This window comes from Planococcus citri, chromosome 2, assembly GCF_950023065.1.
Source record: "Planococcus citri chromosome 2, ihPlaCitr1.1, whole genome shotgun sequence".
NCBI lineage: Eukaryota > Metazoa > Arthropoda > Insecta > Hemiptera > Pseudococcidae > Planococcus > Planococcus citri.
In genome coordinates, this window is record NC_088678.1 from 6,368,964 (window position 1) to 6,392,743 (window position 23,780).

Sequence of the window (23,780 nt, forward strand, 5' to 3'; positions counted from 1 at the left end):
TTGGCTGATAATGAATTTTGGCATGCTCTTTTGATCTAGCGTAGTCCAGTTCAAAAAATTTCGAGCGATTTTAATGTTGGAAAGCAAAATTTGCAATTTCGGCTGACCTGTTAATCAAAATGGTCGCCATTTTATCAGTAAAGCCAATTTTCTTTGGGAAAATTAGCTTTAAAATGTTCCTTATGATGATATGCCGGTCTATTGTGTTTCATATTTTTAAGAGAAGCTGAAATGTGTGTACTGATATTTTCCCTTAACACCCTTTAGACAATTATCCCCCATACCCCACACTGTACATTAAATTATTAATATATGTACCTAAAAATTATTTTTTTCAGTCTCATTTTTTAAAAGTTTTCAACTTGGAAACAATATTTGAGAGGAATTGGAGGGAGGGGGGGAGCTCCACCATTAACTCTAAAATCCAAACTATATAGAGATGTGTTTCCTCTTTCGACATCATTTCAACAGTAAAAATCAACTCACCCTAACTCGAATTAACATAATACGCTAATTCTATATACAAAATCATCGTAAGTACGAGTATAGGTAAACTAAAAAAAAAAAAAAAAATACCATCAAAAAAACATATAAGCATATACAATTTAAACAGAACGTAGAAACATACTGGTCTACGCGACTAACTACAGCAAAGTACTATACATACATAACGTGTAATATTGTATAAATCTTTAAATAAATTTACACACAACAATTCACGGCGCTATTTGACTACTTCAAGCGCATGCATGCTCAAGAAATTACATACGTTGGTTTTTCATTTCCTTTTTTTTTTCAAATTTTACTTTAGTTTACCTCGCCCAGCGCTACGTATGAAAAAAAATTATAGAACGCGAAAACCCATCTCTTCGAGAAGTATGATGGCCAATATAACAAATAAAATAAAAATCGCGATAGTTGAAATAGAGATATAGATAATTGAAAAGAATCGATTGCATCAAAATTCAGTCCTAATTTAGGTAGATAAAAAGGGAATAATTGAAATAGTCTTGTTATAGGGTCCATTTGGTCGTCGTAAATTTTTTTTGCAAAGGTACCATTAAAACGCCGTTGTACTTGATTAAATACTATACGCTATAGTACGAACAATAACTATAAAAACTAAGACTTAATCTATAAACTACAAAATAATTTCAAATTCGGATTCAGCATGGTCGAGAAAATAAAACAAAAAAACATTCCCTCATCAACATTTCAGCTACTGCGGAGAATTTTCTAATTTTTTTTTGATAAATTTTTGAAAATTTGATTTCCTTTGAGTTTTTTACGCTTCAATTCAAGTCAAAATGGAGAGGAGTCGTCTTAAATGAAAAGAATACGTCATGCAGTAAATTACCAAGATATGTACGATAACTAAGTAGATGCTGAATCCGAATTTGGTATCAATTTCCATCTTAAATCACCAAGTAGGTAGCTAAGTACTCGATAAATCTATTATCAAAAATAAAATAAATAGGTATCGATTCGCTATTCACTTCTCAAATATCAACACTTGTGTCTTATCTCTATTTCTTTTACTTCGCTGATAACTACGAGTAATTCGATCATTCCATCCAAAACGTCATTTTAGTGATTATACTCGTAGCATCAATATGATCAATGAGTTCATCGAAATGAAAAAATTTTCAATTTCCGAATAATAAATATCGAAGTGTGATTTTAGCTCATACGTTTCCATTCCAGTTTGTAAACTCAGACTAAATCCATCGATGCTAAAACACCTCCAATATACGAAAATACGAGTAGCAACCATAAAAATGTTAAGAAGTTATAACAGAGTGCTTTACGTAACGGCCGTGAGGACACGTACACATACAAAATACGAACATTTTGATTATAGTACACAAAGCGTTTTTTAAACTAATTTCTAGTAAGTATGTAATTGGATTAATATTTTTCAACGGTAGGTAGGTATAATAGGTATAATCAAACGCCACAAAACGAACGCCATTCACAGACACTGTCACAATCGCCAACAGAAACAGAATCGTAACATCGTAAGTGGTTTTCACTACTCTTCGTCCTTTTCGCTATACATAATCCTTTCGAACCCTTTGTTGCAACGAACCCTATCAAGCTATATTATCGTAATTATTCGAAATTCTTCAAATTTTTGGGAAGGGGAAAGAAGGTGAGAGAAGCATTGAGAGGTTGTATCCAAAAAATAAGTACAAATTCGATCTCAGCATTCTCGAAAACCTATACCAAACGACACGTTACATGTCATTTTACATTTTTTTCGATACTCGTACTTTGCAGAACATGTTTGAAAGCGCTGGTGGGGCCTTCAGCTGGCAAACAATCGATATGTCACGTCACTTTTTTTGAGGGAGGGGGGATTTCGATCAAAATTGGGAGCCTGAAAAATTCTAGGAGGGGAGGGGAGGGGATAATTCCACAAAATTCCGTAAACATTACCACCAACGAAGTTTTCAAAACTATTTTTAAAATCATCACTTCCAGAGAGGTTTGATCTCATTGATTGGGAGGGAGGGAGGGGAGGGGGGTAACATCCCTAGCTTGGGGCAAACTTGAAAAAAATTATAAAAGTCATGCAATACATCGAACAGTGTGTTTTCTTCAAAGGTGCTGAACTTGAAAATGACATTATATTTTTGATCCGATCCCTTCCTCTCCCCCTTGATCATCTTTATCAAGGCCAAAATCCAACAAATGGTCATTTTTTTGAACTCTATTTCTTCCAACTTTCGAATTCTTACTGAGGAACCCCAACTGGGGACAATTTGAAGAGACGTACGAGTCAAAGCATTAATCGAATTTGGACGTATCTCGAGTATTGAGACTAAAAATTACGAATAAAAACTTTCAAAGTCATGATTAATACCAGCAGATTAGTTTCCAGTTTTTAAAAATTTCAAGGATCGATTTCATATTTCTCATTTTTATCACTTTAAAGTTTTGCAAACACGTTTGCTCAAAGTTCAAGTTGAACCATCAGTTTTGGGTATTTTACACATTATTCTGTGGAAATATTTCTTGCAACTGAAATATTATTCCTATATGGTAATTTTGAGCGATTTTAACGTTTTTTTATGAGTTTTTGTGATTTTTCAAGGGGTTTTAAACGAAGTTTCGTGCAAATTTCGCTCGATTTTATCAAATTTCATTGTTTTATGATAATTTTTTGCCAAATTAAACGTGTTTTTTTTTTTGGTCTTTTTGTATCGTTTTAGGATCATTTCAATACTTTTAATGCAACTTTTGTCGAATTTCACTAAAATTCCATTAATTTTTGGTGATTTACACAATTTTAATGTAAAAGTGATTTTTAACTACATTTTTATAATGTTTTAGTTTCATTTAATTTCGTTGAGGTAATTTTCTGGATTTTTTTTTCGCAATTTTAGGTCATTTCGTAAGTTTTTAATAATTTTTCAAGCAATTTTTACCAACTAGAGTCAAATTATTAAAAAATATCTTCAATTTTTGATGATTTTCAGGTGTTTTTATATGTATTAATTTAAAATATTCTCAACATTTTTTGCATTTTTTGACAAATTGCACTGAATTTTCATAAAGTTCAGACCGTTAGGTGATTTTCAGTTTTTACAAAAATGCTTTTACTTCTTTTCAGATAACTTTTAATTCGTACATTCAAAAATCTCATTTTGGTAATTTACTGTAATTCAATTTTCCTTGCGTTTTTATGTCTTTTTTACAAGTCTCTAATAAATTTTCATCAAGTTTAGTCAACTTTAATTTGCAAAAAATTCATCAGTTTTCGATGATTTTCATTTATTGTCATATGTTTTTGATGTTTTCACATTATTTCAACATGTTTTCAAAACTTTCATGCAATTTTTGCCAATTTGAACCCAATTTTTTCAATTTTTGGTGATTTTTAATAAAATTTTATACAATTTTTGCCAAATTTGGTCAAATTTCATTAAAATTGAATTGCATTTTAGTAATTTTCTACAGTTCAATTTTTTTTGTTTTTATGTCATCAGAAAAAAAAAGAAAAAAGTTTCGAATTTTTTTTTCAAATGTGCTGAAATGCAATTTTTAGAAAAATGACCAAGGATTGAAAATTGCAATAAGTAAATTTAAATTTGTTTCAAAATTGCCAAAAATTTTCAAAGTTGAAAAATTCTGAAATTTTTTGGAAAATCCAGGCTACATTTTTATAATTTTCATTTTCATTTTTTTTTCGTGTTTTAATACTACTTTAATAGATTTTTAATCAATCTTTAACAACATTTGTGAGATTTTGAAAAAATTTCTTCATTTTTTTTTACTGATTTTCATTATTTTTATGTTTTTTCTGGTATGTATTTTCATATCATTTCAACAAGTTTCAAACTTTTTAAAATGAATTTTCCACCAAATTTTATCGAGTTTTTATCAATTTTGGCAGATTTACACAGTTTCTGATAGGTATTCTTACCAGTGTTCAGAAGAGAATTTTTGCAATACTTTGTCATTTTGATGCTTTATTTATGTTTTCAAGATATCTTAACCATGCTTAAACAATTTTTTTCTAATTTTACCTAAATTTCAATTTTTGAAATATTTTTTATTGATTTAAAAATTTTTAATCCGTGAAAAAAGGGGAACCAAAGTTCCATTTTTAGATCGCATGAAAAGTGGATTTAAAGAGCAAGGGCCTCTTTTATTTTCAAACATATGGAACTTGTTTCGAAAAAGTGTGGCCTGCAAGTTCCACAGACTTTTAAATGGAAATTCTCGAAATCAAAAAATAGCAACTCGAGAGGAATTTTTTCTCTAAACCCACGTCAAGGGTTTTTGGGGATGGTGCAAAGCGTACTCCCGGATCAAATACTAGATGAAATGTCCCTGTTGGGTCATTCCATGTCAACTCAACCAAAAAAAGACGATTTTGAAAGTCATGTCTTTCGATTTCTCTCAAATTTTTTTTACAATATGTACCCACCCAGTAAGTTAGAAAGCCGCAATCAGTTTGGTCCCAGCTCCCTCAGGGGGCGGGAGGGGGGCTTCCATTATTTTCACATTGTCTCGAGGTACTCAACTTCAGCAGCCCATTCCTCTAAAACTATGATACTTTGATCAAAACTGATTTCACAGTTCGAAAGGGCATTGAATTTTGAACTTTTCAAGTACTCTGAAATTTTCAAAAGTTGAAAGTTGAACTTTTAATTTGAAACTTCAAATTTCAAAATGGCGCTGTAAGTGGGAGCTACCATTTAAAATTTTGAAAAAATTTCCATAGATGTACATTTTGATACTTTTTCGAAATATTTAGGTTTCGAGATGGGACTCTTTGACGGAGTGGGAGCACCCCCACCCCAAATTTTGGGCGAAATTTTTGAAAGATAATCTGGGGCATGTGATACATTGAATTCTATGTTTTTGGTGACGCTGCACACGAATATGACGTCTGATTTTGGATTTGACCCGTCCACGGCCCCCAGCACCTCCACAAAGGGGATGACCCCTCCCAAAAAATGGTCACATTCGTGTAACACATGAAATAGTATGTTTTCGATATAGCTGAACACGAATATTGCCTTAGTTTTTCGATTCGACTTCACCCATGGCCCCCAGAACCTCCACCAATAGGTAAAAGTCCAAAAAAATTGTTGATGGCCGTGGATTGGATCCAATCACAAAACTGACGTCATATTCGTGTTCAGCGTCACCAAAAACATACTATTCCATGTGTCACACGAACAAACCGCTTTTTTGAACTTTTACCCCCTTTGGGGAGGTGCTGGGGGCCGTGGATGGGGTACTATCAAAAATATGATCTCATATTCGTATTCAGCGTCACCAAAAACATAGAATTCGATGTATCACATGCCCCAGATTTTCTTTCAAAAATTTCGCCCAAAATTGGGGGTGGGGGTGCTCCCACTCCGTCAAAGAGTCCCATCTCGAAACCTAAATATTTCGAAAAAGTATCAAAATGTACATCTATGGAAATTTTTTCAAAATTTTAAATGGTAGCTCCCACTTACAGCGCCATTTTGAAATTTGAACTTTCAAATTAAAAGTTCAACTTTCAACTTTTGAAAATTTCAGAGTACTTGAAAAGTTCAAAATTCAATGCCCTTTCGAACTGTGAAATCAGTTTTGATCAAAGTATCATAGTTTTAGAGGAATGGGCTGCTGAAGTTGAGTACCTCGAGACAATGTGAAAATAATGGAAGCCCCCCCCCACCCGCCCCCTGAGGGGGCTGGGACCAAACTGATTGCGGCTTTCTAACTTACTTGGTGGGTACATATTGTAAACAAAATTTGAGCAAAATCGAAGGACATGACAAAAACGTTGGTTGAGTTGACATGGAATGACCCTGTTCTCAAATTTTTAAAATTTTGATAAAACTATTGAATAGCTTTGAAAAAAATTATGGACCCAAAAAATTCTCCCCCCTCCCCCCTGCCCCCTGCCCGCAATTGCAAAAAAAACATCATTCTTTTCGGAAAAAAAGCATACGTACTTAATTATTTCACCGAGTTTCGAACAAAAAATTTTCAATTTACCCAAATATGTACATAGTGGAACATGAGTCAAGCCATGTGAATTTTTTCAAATTTATTTTACCCCCGCAGAGGGGAGATATTGACAAAAGAAAATTTAAAACTGTAATATCTCCGAATCTAATTCAAGCACACGACATTTTCTTCTTCCAAAAATATACCTGCATGAGTACTACATAATTATATGTGACCTGTTCTGACAAAAGGTACCACAAGTCGGAAAACGTTTTTTTACAGTAGAGGCAAAAATGTAAAAATAAGTCAAAATTTTGAAAAATTGTTTTTTCGCGGATTTCGGTTGTTTGACACGTGAACTGTAATGTGACACAGCCACAACACGTAATTTGACCGCAAAATGTGTTGAAAGCGCATTTTGAAGTTAGTGTCAGTCAAAAATTTGAGCGCTCAAAACTTTCAAAGCTGTCTGGAGGCGGAACAAAGCATTCTACGGAAAAATTAGGTCGAAGAAAATTGTAGAGAATTAAATTTCCAATCGACATAATGTCATTAGTTTTTTTCTAGGAGGCTTAGTTTTCGATATACTTGCAAAAGAAAGTAAAAATTGGGAAAAAATTTCAATTTTTTTAAAAAATTTTTACTCATTTTAGGTATTTTATTTTTTTACGTTTTTATAATCTATATGTGTTCTTATCGTAAATTTAACTTATTCCATGTTATTCTACGCACTTTCAAGTACCAGAATCCATTTTTTGAAACATTATGTACATTTTCTCGGAAAACATCACATTATCAGTTTTCATCAATTTTTTTCTTCAAATGCGTTTTTCTCAAAAACACGTTTTTGAATCCTGCAATTTCAAGATGTAAAAAAAAGTGGAAAAAAATGGGCTAGAAGGCTGGGATTGGTCTTATTCGACTCGGTAGGATGTCTAGTATTCAAAATGGCCAAAAACTCAAAAAAAATTTTTCCGACTTGTGGCCTCTAGTCTCAGACCAGGTCACATATTATTGTGTTTTTTTTTCAAATTCTTCCTCCAGGTGGGTCATCTTCAAAAACATAAAAAAAATACACTCAAAATTGTGTTTTTTGTGTCACGGGACCACAAAAAAAAAGCGATACTTCCAATGATATAGCTCTGAAATTTTGCATGTGAGCTTTTAAAAACAGTGTAAATTCAAGTAACTTCTTGAGAACTCCATTTGAGCCTATGAGCACCCCCTTCTCCAATTTTGGGGCGGAAGAAGATTGACAATGTGGATATCGTTAATCTTCTTTCGCCCCAAAATTGAGTGCGAGAGGGTACCTATGGCTCCAAAATTGGTTTTTCAAGAAGTTGTTTGGTTTTCTACTGTTTTTGGTTTGGAGGTCTGCATGCTAAATTTCAGAACTATATTACTGGCAGTATCGCTTTTTTTGATGGTGTGATGACACAAGAAACCACATTTTTGAATGTTTTTTGAGTTTTTGAAGCTTACCTGAAGGAAAAATTTGAAAAAAATTACAATAAAAAAACAATACTCATGCAGGTATATTTTTGGAAGAGTGTACCAGAATTAGGTTCGGAGATATGGCGGTTTCAAATTTTCTGTTGTCAAAACCTCCCCTCTGGAAAGCCCCCAAAAAATTGAGAAAATTCACGTGGCTACACTCGTGTCTTCTCTACATATTTTGGGTGAATTTCAAATTTTTTAATCAAAACTCATTAAAATATGATTTTTTTCGAAAAAAATGTTTCTTTGAAATTGTGGGCGAGGGGGAAGGCGTGGGGTAAATTTTTTGGGATTAACATACCAACATTTTTCTAAAGGTAATACCCAACAATGTTTCATCAAAGTTACAAAAATCCAGGGGCAGGGGCATTTTACATATTTTCCCTGCCATTAAATTGAGTCAGATAACATTAAAAAAATCTAGTTAATGAAAGGAAATTTATACTTCTTCCCAAAACTTTGATCCTTCGATCTCCTGCAATAATTAGCTTGAACCCCCCCCCCCCCTCCTTGCAGCATTACTTACACTGCAATCGCTCAAGACAACACCATCACGTCATCACTTCTTCTCTCAGTGAAAAATTCTAGCATAAATTTTATCGAAAGAAGACATTTGCATAAATTTTTTTCTCTGCCCATGTGAAGAGTATCAGACATTAAAACACACTATGACTAAACTGCAATACACTACAACCAACTTACGCCACTATACATATACAATACATAATCGTACCATTCCTTCACATTCTAGGTACCTAGACCTACACCTACACGTACACTAAAAAAAAAGTAACATACGTACAATCGATCCAGTCTAAAAAAAAATTCTGCTTATTTAGGTACATACAAGTACTGTTCTACATAGGTACAGGTAGGAGGTAATGTCTGTATAAATAATATTTGCACATTAGGAACTTACCTATAAATGTTATTTTGCTATAAATACGTGCATACATGATCAGTAAAATCAACATTTTGTTCGAACTCGACCCGGATAAGCGGAGAGACGTTGTGGCGAACAGAAATACCGTAACCAAGCCTGTTTCGAATAACCACACGTACCCTAATTATAAGATCTGCATATTGCATTCGTATAGGTACACGTTAAAATCATGTTGATTAATTGGTCAAAAAAAAAAAAAGTTAAAAAGAAAACAAATTACTAGTTAAGTATTTAGTTAGGTAGATATGAGAGAGAGAAAAAAAAAAACACATTTACACAGTAATCGAAGACAAGTAAGCAACAAAACGGCACACATATGGAGATGATGGTTTTTGTCTGTTCGTTGAACAAAAAAAAAAAAAAAGATTTTCATCAAAGCGCAGAGTAATAATATGAATTTAACGGCTCGCGTTTACGTGTAGGTATTTTTTTCTCACAACAAAAAACACAAATAACGCAGCGACAGGTGGAAAATAGAAGACAAGACCCTCGATGGAGGAAATTTTCGAATTTACGTTGCGCTCATTGCGGCTTGCGCGGCGAACAAGGCGCGCAGCTGAAAACAAAAATCGTCGGTACTTACCCATAGCGATAGAATTCAGATTTTTTTTCATTTTTTTTATTTTTCGTAGGTACAATAAATAGAAGAACATAACGTAGGTATATTTTCAACGCATACGTCAAGTGCAAAAAGCCAATAGCGCTATAAGCCAATTAAAATGTCTCAAGTCAAAGTTTACCTTATACTATAGAACAACAATCGAACCAACAATAAGCATTTTTCACATGTCAAAATTATTCGTATAACCTTTTCATCAAACGCCTAAAATTCTACACGAAACAGTCTATTTTCATCTCAGTCCAGGCAACAAGTTAAACATCTCTCTATCTTTACTAGGGATACTTATCATGACGTCATTGATAACACAAGTCAGAATCTACTTCGATTATATTTCAAAAATTTATCAATTTTTTCCAAAATTTACTCATAAAAAATTTAAAATATTTTCAGGATTTTAAAATTTGAGAACTCGATTTTCAGGGTTTTTGGGAGCTGAAGTTCGAATCTGATTCGTGAAAAATTAATCATAAAAGATGAGTCATAAGTGAAATAAGGGTGTCTAACAAGACTCCCAGACAAAAAAAATCGTGATTTTTTTCATGACCTATTTTTCACATTTTCACCGCATAAAATACCCCCCCTTCCCAAAGAAATAGATAAATAACTAGAAACTGCGAGGAAATTGAACAGTGTTGCCATTTTTTACATGATCAAAAATTTGATAGGTATTTCAATTTTTCATTTTTCTGATTTTGTGAACAAATTTTTCATTTTTCACTTTTTTTTTTATTTTAAGGGCTTTTTAAAAAAAATTTAAGTGTGTTTCGAGCAAAATTCATGAGATTTTTTCATGACTTTCACGACTTGCATGTCCACTAGACACCCTTTAAATGGAAAATTCAGAAATTGTCTCGCAAAAAAGCTTCACTCAATTCTGTTCCCTTTGCTTATTTTAAGGGTGAGAAAGAAGAGGGGAGGGGGGAATAAACCAAATAATTTATTTTTCACAGCTTGTGGCATTTTTCAAAGTTGAAAAGGAATGGGAAGTTGTGAAGCCTCGACTTTCAAAAGGCTCGTGTCAAAAACCATTTGAAAGTATAAATGCCAAATTTTACTCTACTAAGACAATTTGCAGAGGCTAGGAGCCCACATCAAAATTGAATTTGGCTAAAAAGGAATCGAAAATACCATTCATACCTCAGGGAGACGAAGTTTTTCAGAGAATTATTTTCTCTGACTTTTTCCAGAATTTCAGGCCATTTTTCGTGATTTGACAGATTTTTCCAAACTCAAATTAATCGTGGAAAGGACGAAAGATCAAATTTTTCAACCTCATCAGCGGTGAATTTCGTCAATTAATCCTCAAACTTGAGAGATAAGGACGACTCATTTTGCAAAATTGAATTTCATATTCCTCCCCCTCCCCCCCCCAGGGAAATTGTTTCAAATCAAGATTTTTTTCAATTTCAACTAAATGATTGAATTTTATTAATACTACAATCACGTTTGAGATACTTATTAGAATCTTGAGATGAAATGAGAGCAAAGTCACCCTGAAAAGTTTTAAAGGTATTAATCAATAAAAAAAATTATTTTTGGGCATTTTGTAACTGCACTGAAGGTGTCTAGGACACCCCCCCCCCCAAAAAAAAAAGAGGAAAAACAAACAGCAACTTTGAAAAATACAAAATTTTTACAAAAATTCAACAAAAAAAAATCAAAATTGAGCAAATTAAATTTTTTAAAAATCATTCACACAATTTTTTATATTTTTTTGTAGAGATTTGAAAGGTAATGAGGAGATTTGCTCGTAGTCGGAGAGCCCCTTGAAGGGGGAGTCCTAAGGAACATTTCTAGCCCTTGTACTCAAAAAAAGAAGTGGCCCTACTCACAAAATGGCGGCCAATATGATTGACAGGTCAGCTGAAATTGCAGATTTTGCGTTCCAACATAGGACTAGCACAAAATTTTTCAAAGATCAGGCAAAAATTCATCACGTGTCGAAATTTCAAGTGCTAAAGTTCGTTTTTCGATTTTTGGTGAATTATTGAAAATCAAATACGTTAGGGCAAAAATGAGGGAGAAAATCAAAATTTTACCAAATTGACCAAGAAAGCTGAAATTTGAGATATGCTCTATTTTCGACCTCCCAAATCGATTGGAAACGGTTTCAAACTGTTTTGAGGAGTTCTGGAGCCTCCAGCATATTTTTTAAACTCGAAATTTCCACAAAATTTCAGCAAATGGAGTTGGATAGTGTAAATTTACTCAGCAAACTAATTTCAATATGCTACGAAGTCAACTGCACGAGGATTTCAAGTCATTTTGGAGACTCTCGCGATTTTTTAAAAATTACTGGAGCCTCCAGTAGTTTTTTGAAACTCGAAATATCCCCAAAATTTCATCAAAAAGGGAGATGGAAAGCTGAAATTTAGGTACTCTACACTCCGATTTTAACACCCTCTGCAGACAACTTCAGGTGAGTTCAAGTCATTTTGGAGCCTCCAGCGACTTTTTGAAATGAAATTCCAGCAACATTTTACCAAATGGAGTTGGCCAGCTGAAATTTACTTCGCAAACTAATTTCAATACGATACGAAGTTGACTACGTCGTGGTTCCAAATGGTTTTGAAGCTTCCAGGTACTTTTTGGAAATTTAAATTTTCCAAAAAACGCCATACGACCTTTCAAAAAGTCGCTGGAGGCTCCAAAACGACTTGAAATCGACCAGCAGTCGACTTCGTAGCGTATTGAAATTAGTTTGCAGAATGAATTTCGACTTTCCATTTCCGTTTGATGAAATTTTGTGGATATTTCGAGTTTCAAAAAACTACTGGAGGCTCCAGTAATTTTTAAAAAATCGCTGTAGGCTCCAAAACAACTTGAAATTCACCTGTAGTCGACTTTGTAGCGTATTGAAATTAATTTGCAGAAATTTAAAGTTTCAAAAATCTACTGGAGGCTCCAGTATTTTTCAAAAAGTCACTGGAGGCTCCAAAACGACTTGAAATCCACTACAGTTGACTTCATAGCGTATTGAAATTAGTTCGCAGAATGAATTTTGGCTTTCCAACTCCATTTGATGAAATTTTGTGGAAATCCCTCAAGACAAAGAACTGTCAGTAAACCAAAAATATGGACTATATTCGTCTGTTTATTGACTGTAAATTGTCAGTAAGTCTAAAATACTGGATGTAAGAGTCTGTACATAGACAGTAACTGTCTTTGAATTTTCTGTGAATTACAATTGCATGAAATTTACTCTCTGTTTTTGGAAGAATGGTCTGTATACTATCTGTACACAGACTGTAAATTATAGTTTCCCAAAATTTACTCTCTGTTTTTAAAAGAATGGTCTGTATACTATCTGCGCATTGACTGTAACTGTCTTTGCACTACCTGTAAATTACAGTTTCCCAAAATTTACTCTCTGTTTTTAGAAGAATGGTCTGTATACTACCTCCCCATTGACTGTAACTGTCTTTGCATTGCCTGTTAATTACAATTTCCCTTAATTTACTCTCTGTATTTAGAATAATGAACTGCATACTATCTCGTTACTCCCAGTAAAATTAAAATCGTGATCTGTAAATCATCTTTACTCTCAGTATTTGAAAATAGTTAGAGATTTTTACATGTAGGCATATGGTAATTGGTAACTCATAATGCTTTAATTAAAAAATGTTTGTTTTATTTTATGACTGAATACCTAATTTCATTTCACTAAAACTCTAGGCATATCTCTACCTATAAAGTGTGGCTGGCTGGTAGTTACCTATACTACTTGAAATGAAAGTGAAACAAGATTTTTAAATTCATTATTGTCATTTTTAAAGGCCAGGAGGGGTAGGATAATAAGCTCCTGTATATGGGAAGGAAATTTAACAAGAAAATGCAAAATTAGGTATATAGTTTGTTATCTATACACTTTACACTAGGTATAATATTGATAAAAATAAATGCCAATTATAATTTAAAAATATGTTTCACATTTAGGGCCGTGTTCATAGACATTACTTAAGGGTCACTTGGCTAAGTGGTGAATTTTGAAGCAATTTTTCTCATAAACGAATAGAAATTTCATATTTTTAAAATAATAAATCAATACTTCCGAGTCCAATCTCTCAATTTAACAATAAACAAAATTTCAAAAATTCAATCATGACTGGAAAAATTGCTTCAAAATTCATCACTTAGCCAAGTGACACTTGAGTAATGTCTATGAATATGGCCTTTAATTTCAAGTGTTAGTTATTTGATCAGAAACATTGAAAATCTATGGTACTGTGTGGTCATTAATTCATTATAAACAAAGTTGCAATCACATTGAAATTTTACATGGGGTAGCACCTTGCAAAATATCCTAAAATGATTTTAAAATACTGGACATATAGGTACAGCATAAAATTGAAATTATACAAGTCATTTTAATTATCTTACACGCGGATATAAATGCTTAAAACTCGCATGCCATCATAAATTTTACAAGTTATACTGGGTAAAAGCAACATATATCATCAATTTGGGACCGAGTTACTCATCAGCCACAGTAGCCCAGTAGGTAAGGTAGTAGGTACAAAGGGAATCCGAGAGGTCCTGGGTTCGATCCCCACCCCAGGTGAAAATTTTTTTTCTCATTAAAATTTTTTTTAGGGTAGGTATTGTAAGGATTGCTGTGCTGTTCAGCGAAAAAATCTGAATTCAGCCAATATAAGCACATTTTCACATTTTCAAATTTACTAGCAGTATGAACCAAATTTTTTCCGAATGTAAATTTACAGACTGTAAAATTTACAGTCAATCCGCGAAATTACCTGTCTGTAAATTTTTCTGTATATTTTTAAAAAATTTACAGACAGTTCTTTGTCTTGAAGGAATTTCGAGTTTAAAAAATATTCTGGAGGCTCCAGAACTTCTCAAAACGGTTTGAAACCGTTTCCAATCGATTTGGCAGGTCGAAATTAGAGTATATTCCAAATTTCATCTTTCTTGGTCAATTTAGTAAAATTTTGATTTTTTCCCTCATTTTTGGCCTTTTGATTTTCAAAAATTCACCAAAAATCAAAAAACGCACTTTGGCACTTGAAATTTATTTTTGCCTGATCTTTCGATATACCTTTGTACGGTTTGAAAAATTTTGTGCTAGTCCTATGTTGGAACGCAAAATCTGCGATTTCAGCTGGCCTGTCGATCATAATGGCCACCATTTTGCAAGTAGGGCCACTTCTTTTTTTGAGTACAAGTGCTAGAAATGTTCCTTAGGACTCCCTCTTTAAGAAAAAAAGTTATCCCGGAGGATCCCCAGTCGGACTCTTGACACAAAAATTAGTTGATATTCGAACTTGGCGCTCCCGAAATCCTGACAAATCACATCCACTTACATGTATATCTTCCAAAATGGGGGGGGGGTGAAAAAAATTTGAAGCAATCGAAAAAGGTGATTTGGGCATTTTGAATGGTGCTTATTCCGATCCTGAACCCAGTTTGATCCTATAATCTCATGATTGAGTCCCATAGAGGACATTTTAAAAGAGAAAAATTCTCAAAATGAAATACGAGTCTTGAATTATATTTTTTTAAAGACAAACTGATTCTGATTCTGACATTAATTTGACCCCAAAATCAAAATTTAGATTTCCAGACAAAGGAATGGAGTTCAAAAATGTCAAAAAATGCAACTACATAATTATGATTTAGGCCTCAGGCAAATGTCAAAATCAGTATCAGCGTTTCTAAAAATGTTTATTTCGATATCCCTATAGTATTTTTCCAAAATTTTGCTGCTCAGCATACCTTTTGAGGTTCGAAGTAAGTTAAATGTCCATTTTGAGGTCAAATAAATTTATGAATTGGAATCAGAGTCTTCGAAAACTTTTATCTCAACACCAAATACCAACCCAGGTCGAATTTTTCTAAAAAAAATTTAATTGTGAGATTAAACGAATTTCAAAATTGAAATCAACGTCCTCAAAAACCTTTATTTAATACTCTCGTATCGCACGTTTTATAAAATGTCGGGCCGAAACATCATTTCTGTAAGCACCGAGGCCGGGGGGGGGGGGTAATTTTGATTTTGGGATCGAACGAATTTTAGAATTATAACCGGGCCATCCCCCCCCCAAATTTCAATCCAGCAGACTGTAAGGCCTCAGGGCACAGAACAGAATAGAAACAATTTTTTGTAACTTCGAGAAAGGCTGAGTAGGCCAATTCCGAGTGAATTTCATTTCAAGTTCGAAAGTCAATATTCAGAATGGGTCATTCCATGTCAACTCAACCAAAAAAAGGCGATTTTGAAAGTCATGTGTTTCGATTTCGCTCATTTTTTTTTACAATATATACCCACCCAGTAAGTAAGAACCCCGCAATTAGTTTGGTCCCAGCCCCCTCAGGGGGCGGGTGGGGGGCTTCCATTATTTTCAAATTGTCTCGAGCTATTCAACTTCAGCAGCACATTCCTCCAAAACTATGATACTGTGATCAAAACTGATTTCATAGTTCGAAAGGGCATTGCATTTAGAACTTTTTAAGCGTTTTGAAATTTTCAAAAGTCGAAAGTTGAACTTTCAAATTGAAAGTTCAAATTTCAAAAATGGCGCTGTAAGTGGGAGCTACGATTTAAAATTTTGAAAAAAGTTCCATAGATGTATCTACCTTTTGATGCTTTTTTGAAATATTCAAGTTTCGAGATGAGATCTCACAATGGAGGGGGAGCAGCCCCACCCCCAATTTTGGGTGAAACTTTCGAAAGAAAATCTGGGGCATGTGATATATCGAATTCTATGTTTTAGGTGACGCTGAATACGAATATGTCATCAGATTTTTGATATGACGCCATGCACGGCCCCCAGCACCTCCCCAAAGGGGGTAAAAGTTCAAAAAAGTGTTTTGTTCACGTGACACAAGGAACAGTATGTCTTTGGTGACGCTGAACACGAATATGACGTCAGATTTTTGATTGGACCCCATCCATGGCCCCCAACAATTTTTTTGGACTTTCATCTATTGGGGGAGGTTCTGGGGGCCATGGGTGAAGTTGATTCGAAAAACTAAGGCAATATTCGTGTTCAGCGATATCGAAAACATACTATTTCATGTGTCACACGAATGTAACCATTTTTTGGGGGGTCATCCCCTTTGGGGAGGTGCTGGGGGCCGTGTATGGGTCTAATAAAAAATCTGACGTCATATTCGTGTTCAGCGTCACCAAAAACATAGAATTCGATGTATCACATGCCCCAGATTTTCTTTCGAAAGTTTCACCCAAAATTGGGGGTGGGGTGATCCCCCTCCATTGAGAGATCCCATCTCGAAACTTGAATATTTCAAAAAAGCATCAGAAGGTACATCTATGGAAATCTTTTCAAAATTTTAAACCGTAGCTCCCACTTACAGCGTCATTTTGAAATTTAAACTTTCAATTTGAAAGTTCAACTTTCAACTTTTGAAAATTTCAAAACGCTTAAAAAGTTCTAAATGCAATGCCCTTTTGAACTGTGGAATCAGTTTTGATCAAAGTATCATAGTTTTGGAGGAATGGGCTGATGAAGTTGAGTAGCTCGAGACAATGTGGAAATAATGGAAGCCCCCCCACTCCCCCTCTGAGGGGGCTGGGACCAAACTAATTGCGGGGTTCTTACTTACTGGGTGGGTTTATATTGTAAAAAAAATTTGAGCGAAATCGAACGACATGACTCAAAAACGTTGGTTGAGTTGACATGGAATGACCATGCACGTAAATTTTGGGTAAAATTGGCACCTATAACTTTTTTTAAAAAAATTCAAATTCATTTCTGACACGGATGTATTTCTTGGATCAGAAGACCCTCTATTTTTCCCTTCTGCAAAGTCTATGGTCGTTTCAAAATGCCAAAGCATCTGAACATTGAAATTTCTCGTAAGCCTTACTGAAGCTCGTTTCCAAAATCAAAATAACATGCCAAGAAATTGGTGAAAAATATGATACTTATGATCTTGAAGAAATCTAACACTGTTTTAAAGTATTCATAAACAAATGAATCGAAAAATAAAGCGTCAGAAACATCATCACATAACCAATTTGTGAGGCAACAAGTCATTTGAAGTGATTTTTTCCCACTAATTGCATTAGAAAAATTCTAAATCTTCGCTGATGAAGCGTAATTTTATTGTTAGTAATTGAAAATGAAAATTCGACAAAACTCAAAAATAGATATAAAGCAACATTAAACCCACTTATTGAAAACTTCAGATTTTTAAAAAAAAATCCCCAAATATTTTCTCAACCACTTTCACATTAAAAAAATCAAAAATTGGTCGAGATGTTTTCCACGAAACCTTTTTTTTTTAAATTCGCAGATTTCCATCTCACTCCCACATCCTCGTTTCCAAATTAATTATTTTTTCATACCTAATGAAATTTTCATTGATCAAAAACTAAAATAATTTTCCAAGGTATTTCCTTTTCGTATAAATTCACCGGAGAGATTAATTCCACCCACTAAACTCTCGAGTCGTACGTTTTTTGCTCGTATACCTTTTCGTCTCATTATCTACTGGACATCGAAAGCTGCCTTTCACTGAAAGTAATTTGGTTAGGGAATTACCTCGTACCTACCCAAGTTCACAAAGAAATGTAACGAATCAATTACTAATTGATAAAATTTTTATATACCTTTAATACACTAGGGAAAAATAACCAAGCCTATCTGACGTCATGATAAGGTCATCTACTCCTATATAAACAAAACACACCTAGTACTATAAAAATATCAACAGACCTACACACACACACAGTATACACATCAACACACACCCACAACACCAAGGCTATATAGGTAATATAATCACCAAAATACGTATCACTAATCCGCACCCCTTCATCATCATCATAAATCGATTCTACCGTGTTTCAAAATAAATTACATATTTATAAAGGCTTATTTTTGTGTAATACCTACACTAAAAAAAAAAATAAAGAAAAAAGCCAGCTCTAATTTTTGACAAGCTGATTGGAAAAAATTGCGGAACCAAAAAGTATAAGTAAAAAAAAAAAATGCCCAAATTACGGCGGCGAGTATACTTTAAAGATTCTAAAATCAACGTATCGAAGCGCCCAAGATCACTTCCAACTTCCAACATACGTAACAAGAGTTTCACATTTGAAAAAAAAATTCAAACGCGAATATTTTTACAATACCTTGGTGGTGCAAAAGCAACATTCAAACTCAGTAGGGTACTCGTCTATTTTCTCGGTACCTTTTGGACAGCTAGTATCGTTACCCTGAAGAAAACATAGATTGACAGAAAAGAGAAGAAAGAAGGAAATGAGATAATGCAAAAATTACAACATTATTCGTATCGCTTTTCACTATATCGTGTACCTAACGTTCGAGATGAGAAAAAAAAATACAATCGACTGTCATTTTCATACATTGTACCCCACCTCAAAAAAAAATTGAGAAAAAAACAGTAAAGCTATAAAAGCTCAAAACGAAACACATGACGCGAAAAGTACATGTATAAAAATGGTACCCAATACACAGGAAACGAATAATACCAATGTAATATTATACAATCAAAATAAACAAACGAAAAAAAAAAAGATGAAAAAGGGCATACGAACACACACACACACACACATACACCCTGTGCAAACATACGACGAAAAAAAAAACAAAAACCATTAGTAAGATTAAAAAAAAAATACATGAAAAAACAACACAAGTCACAACAACATGCATATCAAAAATTCATCATGTCGCAAACATTCTCTCTTCATTTTCGAATCCGAAATATATACAAAAATAAAACAAATTACCTATACGAATCGAATAACGATTCGTTTTTAGGTACTATAAAAGAAAAGAGTAGGAATTGTACTCGCACAAAGAGAAAATCGAATAATAAAATTAATCTCGTTGTTTTTGGAGAATTAACTCGCTCTATCGCAAACCGTGTCTCATCGTTTTCCGCTCCTTTTACCGTATTACCAACTTATTGGTTCCGACGTCGTCGATGCTATACCAGTGTCAATTTCTAAAGCTGGCTGGATACTCGTACCGCGTCATTTTCCACTTCTCTAGGGAAATCGATCTCGCCAAAATTTATCCCCATTACCGGAGTAATTTTCACGCAACAGTTGAACTACCGCGACCCGCATAACTCGATTTCAAACTACTCGCTTTCTCGTTTTAATACGAGATTTTCTCGATATACAAATAGGCGACTTTGATAAAATGAACGAGGTTTCGAGATGTGATTTCGTATGAGAAAAAAGGCTCGTTTGAGTAAGAATACATTATATGAATTTTGCAATACGATTTTCGATGCTTTGAGAAGCATTCGTTGTCATATTCACGGCACCGTTTGGTGCATTAAAAATTAGGTACCTAAAAAGATGATTTGATTAATCAAGTAATTTTTTCCTTCGTGAATCGTCAGTAAAAAACGATGTTTTCAATAAACCGTTCAAGAACGAGTCCTGATTCCAACAAGAAGTATAAAAAATGCAAAAGAAAAATTTTAAAACGATAAATGAATCGATTTTTCCATTAAAACACCGTGTCGAATGATCGGATCGCATTATTAAAAATCAAAATCCCCTCCCCCCACGAGTGCTGAAAAAATACAGCATAACACTCGTATGCTAGTAAACGCAAATATCAATATTTTACTTAATCATTCGCGAACGACACCAACGATTCAACGCGAATCTTTCACGAGAGGCCAAAAAGTATTGAAAGAATCACAAAAAAAAATCGACGTTAACAAACGAGCCACGTTTTTAATGAATCACTCGTGAACGACATGTTCATTCGATACAAATCTTCTGAAAAAAAAAAAATATGGAAACGTTGAAAAAATCGAAAAAAAGTTGGTGTGAACGAATGAGTCACTTCTGCATCGAATCATTCGCGAACGACATGGTAAATACGACACGAATCGTTCAATTCAAATGCAGTCGTGGAAATTTTGACACAACTTAGAATAAAAAGAATCGATATAAAACAATGAACAATTTTTTCACTGAATCATTCGCGAACGACTTGATCATTTTGATCCAAATCTTCCAGAAACATCAATGAACTTGTTGATAAAAGTGGAAAAAAATCAACACGAACGAATGAGCAACCTTATTCATCGAATCATTCGCGAACGACATGGTAATTTCAACTCAAATCTTCGCGAACGACTTGATCAATTTAATCCGAATCTTTCAGAAACATCCATGAGATTATTGGGAAAAGTGAAAGATTCAGAATGAACGAATCAGCAACTTTTTCATTGAATCATTCGCGAACAACTCAGTCATTTCATCATGAATCGTTCAAAAACACCGATGAAATTTTTGAGAAAAGTAGAAGGAATCAGTATGAACGAATGAGCAACTTTCTCATTGAATCATTCGCGAAAGCTTCAGTCATTTCAACCTGAATCGTTCAAAAACATCAATGAAATTTTCAAGAACAATAGACGGAATCAGAATGAATGAATCAGCAACTTTTTCATTAAATCATTCGCGAACGACTCTGTTATTTCAACCTCTCAGAAACATCAATGAAATTGTTGAGAAAATTAAAAGGAATCAGAATGAAAGAATTAACAACTATTTCATTGAATCATTCGCGAACGACTCATTCATTTCATCCTGAATCGTTCAAAAACACCGATGAAATTTTTGAGAAAAGTAGAAAGAATCAGAATTAACGAATCAGCAACTTTTTCATTAAATCATTCGCGAACGGCTCAGTCATTTCAACCTGAATCGTTCAAAAACACCGATGAAATTTTTGAGAAAAGTAGAAGGAATCAGTATGAACGAATGAGCAACTTTCTCATTGAATCATTCGCGAAAGCTTCAGTCATTTCAACCTGAATCGTTCAAAAACATCAATGAAATTTTTAAGAACAATAGACGGATTCAGAATGAATGAATCAGCAACTTTTTCATTAAATCATTCGCGAACGACTCTGTCATTTCAACCTCTCAGAAACATCAATGAAATTGTTGAGAAAATTAAAAGGAATCAGAATGAAAGAATTAACAACTATTTCATTGAATCATTCGCGAACGACTCATTCATTTCATCCTGAATCGTTCAAAATCACCGATGAAATTTTTGAGAAAAGTAGAAGGAATCAGTATGAACGAATGAGCAACTTTTTCACTGAATCATTCGCGAACGACTCAGTCATTTCAACCTGAATTGTTCAAAAACATCAATGAAATTTTTAAGAACAATAGACGGAATCAGAATGAACGAATCAGCAACTTTTTCATTAAATCATTCGCGAACGACTCAGTCATTTCAACCTCTCAGAAACATCAATGAAATTGTTGAGAAAATTAAAAGGAATCAGAATGAAAGAATTAACAACTATTTCATTGAATCATTCGCGAACGACTCAGTCATTTCAATCTGAATCATTCAGAAACATCAATGAAATTTTTGAAAAAAAGTAGAAAGAATTAGTACGAACGAATGAGCAGCTTTTTCATTGAATCATTCGCGAACGACTCATTCATTTCAACCTATATCATTCAGAAACAGCAGTGAAATTATTTAGAAAATATGAAAGAATCAGTATGAACGCTCGAGCAACTTTTTCATTAAATCATTCGCGAACGACTCTCTCATTTCAACCTTATACAATCATTCAGAAACAGCAATGAAATTTTTATGGAATTTGGAAAGAATCAAAATGAACAAATGAGCAATTTTTCATTGAATCATTCGCGAACGACTCAGTCATTTCAGCTTGAATCGTTCCAAAACATCAATGAAATTTTTGAGAAAATTGGAAGGAATCAGAATGAAAAAATGAGCAACTTTTACACTGAATCATTCGCGAACGGCTCATTCATTTCAACTTAAATTATTCAGAAAGAGCAGTGACATTATTTAGAAAATATGAAAGAATCAGTATGAACGAATGAGCAACTTTTCCACTGAATCATTCGCGAACGACTCATTCATTTCAACCTAAATCATTCAGAAACATCAATGAAATCTTTGTGGAATTTGGAAAGAATCAAAATGAACGAATGAGCAACTTTTCCACTGAATCATTCGCGAACGACTCAGTCATTTCAACCAGAATCGTTCAAAAACATCAATGAAATTTTTGAGAAAATTGAAAGGGGTCAGAATGAATGAATGAGCAGCTTTTCCACTGAATCATTCGCGAACGACTCAGTCATTTTAACCTGAATCGTTCCAAAACACCAATGTAATTTTTTGATAAAATTGTAAGGAATCAGAATGGAAAAATGAGCAACTTTTCCACTGAATCATTCGCGAACGACTCATTCATTTCAACCTAAATCATTCAGAAACATCAATGAAATCTTTGTGGAATTTGGAAAGAATCAAAATGAACGAATGAGCAACTTTTCCACTGAATCATTCGCGAACGACTCAGTCATTTCAACCAGAATCGTTCAAAAACATTAATGAAATTTTTGAGAAAATTGAAAGGGGTCAGAATGGAAAAATGAGCAACTTTTCCACTGAATCATTCGCGAACGACTCATTCATTTCAACCTAAATCATTCAAAAACACTAAACAGCAATACAATTTTTGTGAAAATTGGAAAGAATCAAAATGAACGAATGAGCAACTTTTTCATTGAATCATTCGCGAACGACAACTGAGAATTTGGCCCAAAATTTTTCAAAAACCATCATGGAAAATGTCTACAGAACTGATAAGAATCAATATACACAACGAATTAGCAATTTTCGCAATGAATCATTCGCGAACGACTCGGTCATTTCAACTTGAATCATTCAAAAACAGACATGGCATGTTTGGGAGAAGTGGAAATAATCAGCACAAACGAATGAGCAACTTTTTCATTGAATCAGTCGCGAACGACATGGCAAATTTGACTCGAATTTTTGAATAACAGCCTTTAAAATGTTGACAAGAGCCGAAAAAAATCAGTAAAAACGAATGAGCAATATTTTCATCGAATCATTCGCGAACGACTGATTCATTTCAACTGAAACTTCACATAAAACAAAACAATAGAAAAAGTCATTGAATCATTCACGAACGATATAGTAATCTCGACCCATATTTTTCAAACAAAAACTTCCACAGAAATGCTGACAGAATCAATGCAAACAAACGAGCGATTTTTTCATCGAATCATTCGCGAACGACTTGTTCAACTCCACAGAACCTTTTCAGGAACAGCCTCGAAATCGGTGAGAGAAAAAGGAAAGAATCAGCACGAACCAATGAATAACGTTCTCATCTAATCATTCGCGAACGACATTGTAGTGATTCATTTTCAACTGAATCATTCGCGAACGAAATTGTAATTTTGAC

General features: G+C 33.8%; 1 protein-coding gene across 5 annotated transcripts in view; it reads right to left on the bottom strand.

The window, feature by feature from the left end:
• The window catches only part of Shab (Shaker cognate b), a 158,342-nt gene that overhangs the window by 55,177 nt on the left and 79,385 nt on the right, over positions 1-23,780 (bottom strand). For 4 of the 5 annotated variants that reach the window (XR_010556652.1, XM_065348199.1, XM_065348200.1 and 1 more), the window contains one exon: positions 18,640-18,723. The exons of the other annotated variant lie outside the window; for it this stretch is intronic. Coding sequence is in view for 3 of the 4 variants with exons in the window: in XM_065348199.1 (XP_065204271.1) it covers positions 18,640-18,723 (84 nt within the window). In the remaining variant the exon portion in view is untranslated. The remainder of the gene's footprint in view (positions 1-18,639; positions 18,724-23,780) is intronic. 5 annotated transcript variants of the gene reach the window in all.